Source organism: Nothoprocta perdicaria, unplaced genomic scaffold, assembly GCF_003342845.1.
Source record: "Nothoprocta perdicaria isolate Ctin4 unplaced genomic scaffold, notPer1 scaffold_405, whole genome shotgun sequence".
Lineage (NCBI taxonomy): Eukaryota > Metazoa > Chordata > Aves > Tinamiformes > Tinamidae > Nothoprocta > Nothoprocta perdicaria.
Window position 1 is genome coordinate 9,349 of NW_020455650.1, and position 3,095 is coordinate 12,443.

Sequence of the window (3,095 nt, forward strand, 5' to 3'; positions counted from 1 at the left end):
GCCCCGCGCTTCCGCTTCGCCAGGGCCTCCAGGTGCTCCTGGGCTTGCTGCACGTCGGCTCCGGTGGCGTCCTCGTGTCCTTCGTGGGCGAGCCGGTGGAGATGCTGASCGTGCAGTCCTGGTACCTCTTCTGGGGGGGACTCTTGGTGAGGAGCCCGTGGGCCGGAGCAAGGAGGAGGGCTGGTGCCCCGGGAGGCAGGGCACACGGCAAGCTCTGGGTGTCCCGGGGCACCCACAACAAGCTCTGGGTGTCCCGGGGCACCCACAACAAGCCCAGGCCCATGCCCAGCGGAGGGCAAAGCCCCCAGCCCCCCCCAACCCTTCAGGGGACAGGTAAGTGCCCACGGCCTCAGGGAAGTGCCCTCTCCATCGTGGCCGTGTCCCCCTCTCCCAACAGTTCATCTCCTCCGGCTCCTGCTCCATGTTGGCGGAGAAGAACCAGAGCATCTGCTTGGTAAGTGGAGACACGGGGGCTGTGCGGGTGASGAAACGCTGTTGAGGAGAAGAGCCGCGGACAAAAATGCCTGTGGTGGCTCYGGAAGGGGCCGGAGGGAGCCTGCTCCAAGGAGGGCGCCCGCCTGGCTCTGTCCCCATCAGGTGAGGGGCTGCACGGCCCTCAACGTCACCAGTGCCCTCGCCACAGTGGTGGGCATCGTCCTCGTGCTTTGGGACCTCAGCGTCTGCACTGGGCTCAGCTACGGGGCGGCGCTGCGGCTGGAGCTGGTGAGCACGGGCTCGAGGAGGGGCTCGGGGCCCCCCGTGGCCACGTCGGGACGCGGAGAGGGCCAAGGGCAGCTATGGATGTCACCGCTTCCTGAAGACATTACCACGCGCTTGGCTTACCCTGAGCTTTGAGAGATGCACAAGGAGGGAAAGGTGTCACCCGCTCCCTGGCCTCTCCGGCTGGCGCTGTGAGGCCCTGGCGAGGCCCTGGAGCGAGGCGAGGCTGGCAGCTCGCCCTCAGCCCGGCGCTCTCCTCGCCAGCGCGTCACCAGGGCGCTCCTGGGCATCCTGCTGATGTTCACGCTGCTGGAGACCTGCGTCACGCTCACGAGCACCTACTTGGGGTGGCACCTGCAGCTGGTCGCCTCCATCCAGGTGATCCCGCCGCAGCCACGTGCCCGGGGGGAGGCGGAAGGGCTCCTGCCTCCGGCAATGCCACAGGGACAAGGTCTCCAGGGAGGGTGGCACGGGGCGGTTCAGCTGGCCCCACACGGATGCGTCTTTGCACGGGCCACCCCAAATCCCTGTGGAAGCGCCACACAGGGTGGCGCGGCATCCACCGGCACGCGAGGACGGGTCTGGCCCGGCAGGAAGCGGCAGGCTGAGGGGAAGGGCTCACGGGCGTCCTCGCTCCGCAGGCTGCAGAGTTCGGGCCCTACGTGGTGCCTCCGCCCGCCGTGGTGCTGCCGCCCCCGCCGGCTTACGACGAGATCTTTACGAACGCAGACGGACGTGCCGCGTGGAGGGGGCACTCGGAGACTTAGCCCCGCTCCCCCCAACTCCTTGGCTCCATTTTTCTCCGCGGGATCCGTCTCTCCTTTCTGGCTCCTCCGAGCGCCGCACGGTGGGTTCCGGAGCGCTGGATGCAGAGCCCGGATGAAGCCCGGACGATGACATCTCCAGCCCTGTCTGGAGGGCTGACAGCACGGCCCCGGTGTCCCCGAGTGGGCACAGCGTCCCCAATAAAACCCCGAGAGCGGAACCCACGAGTGCCCTGTGGTGCAGGACTGATGTATCCTGCGGGGATGCATCAGGAGAGCAGTGAYCGCTCGCTGAATGGTTGAAGTTGGCCAAGGCACTGGGGCATCCCAGTCCAGAGCTCGGCCCGCAGCRCGTGGGGGCAGGTTGTTCAGGGCCTGCTTGTGTTCTGGGGTGTCTCCAAGGGTGGCCATCCCACACCCCTCTCTTGCCCCGTCCCTGCATCCCCGGAGCCACCTAAGTGCGCTCCTGCTCACGCGAGGACCTGCTCCTGTGGGCCTTGCTCGGGCCTTGGGTGCCGCAGGCCTTGGGGTGCCGGGTTGAACAGGACAGCTGAAAACGCAATGGGAAAACAGGTCTTTCCTGAAAAAAAAAAAAAAAAAAAAGTTTTCAGCTCCCTGCCCTGCCGGGGGTGCTGGGGGCTGCCCGTGCTGGAGCCGGTGCTCGCTGGGTGTCTGCGGGAAGGGCTGGTGGGACGCAGGCGGGACACAGGCGGGACACAGGCAGAGAACAGGCGGAGAACAGGCGGAAAACAGGCGGAAGACAGGCGGGTGTCTCGGGGTGACAGCGCAGAGGATGGCGGGAGGGGTGGGGGCCTGGCTGCCGCCCGGGCAGCACCCAAGGTCCAGCGCTAATAAAACCAGCCCTGCGGCAGCACGGCTCAGTTCCTGCTCCCGGCGCGGCTGGGCACGGGCACGGTGAGCGCAGGGACAAGGCCGGGCTGCGGGGGCCACCGGGAGAGGGGACGTGGGCATGGGGGGCGTTTGTGGGGCGAGCGGGGCGGACGCCGTGGGTCGCAGGAGAGCCTTTGCCACCGTTGCCTGCCCCTCGCTGTGGGGCCAGGCCGTGTGCCGTGGGGCAGGACACGTGCACCACGGTGGCCAAAGGGCAGCTCGCCGTCCCGCGGCAGAGCCAGGAGGTCCAACACCCGCCCCTGCTGCTCCTGCCCCTGGAAAAGACCCGTCCGAAGCCCTGGTGAGGGCAGCAGGAGAGAGGTGGCCTTGGCTCCCGAGGAAAGGGGCTGTCCCCGGGCCCTGGGCCTCCTCTCCTGCCTCCGCCCGGGGAGGGTGCGCGCCCTTGTCCAGGGAAGGGAAGAGCAAGGAAGTAATTCRGGCAGGGATTTAGGAGAGCAGGGAAGGACCCCTGTCCTGCACGTCAGCTCTGGACAGCGCTGGCGGAGATACCGCCCCCCTGCCTCCTTTTTGGCTCCTCAAACTGGCGCTCCGTGAAGGGTACTTCCCCCCTGAAACGGCAGCTCCGGGATGCCTTCTCCTCCATGGCAAGCTGCCACGGGCTTCCCAGGCGGGACGGCAGTCCCCGGGGAGACCTTCTGTGTCCCTCAATGCTTCCCGAGCTGCTGTCCTCCCTCCGTCCGAGCGTCCTCCTCCAGCTCG

The 3,095-nt window shown here is 67.7% G+C and overlaps 1 protein-coding gene across 1 annotated transcript in view; it reads left to right on the forward strand.

Annotated features, from left to right (window-relative positions):
- The window catches only part of LOC112952723 (membrane-spanning 4-domains subfamily A member 15-like), a 5,664-nt gene extending 4,177 nt beyond the window's left edge, over positions 1–1,487 (forward strand). Inside the window, exons 7-11 of the mRNA XM_026045626.1 lie at positions 24–146; positions 398–454; positions 598–723; positions 985–1,098; positions 1,362–1,487. Of these exons, the coding sequence (XP_025901411.1) occupies positions 24–146; positions 398–454; positions 598–723; positions 985–1,098; positions 1,362–1,487 (546 nt within the window). The remainder of the gene's footprint in view (positions 1–23; positions 147–397; positions 455–597; positions 724–984; positions 1,099–1,361) is intronic.
- The last annotated feature ends 1,608 nt before the right edge of the window (positions 1,488–3,095 follow it).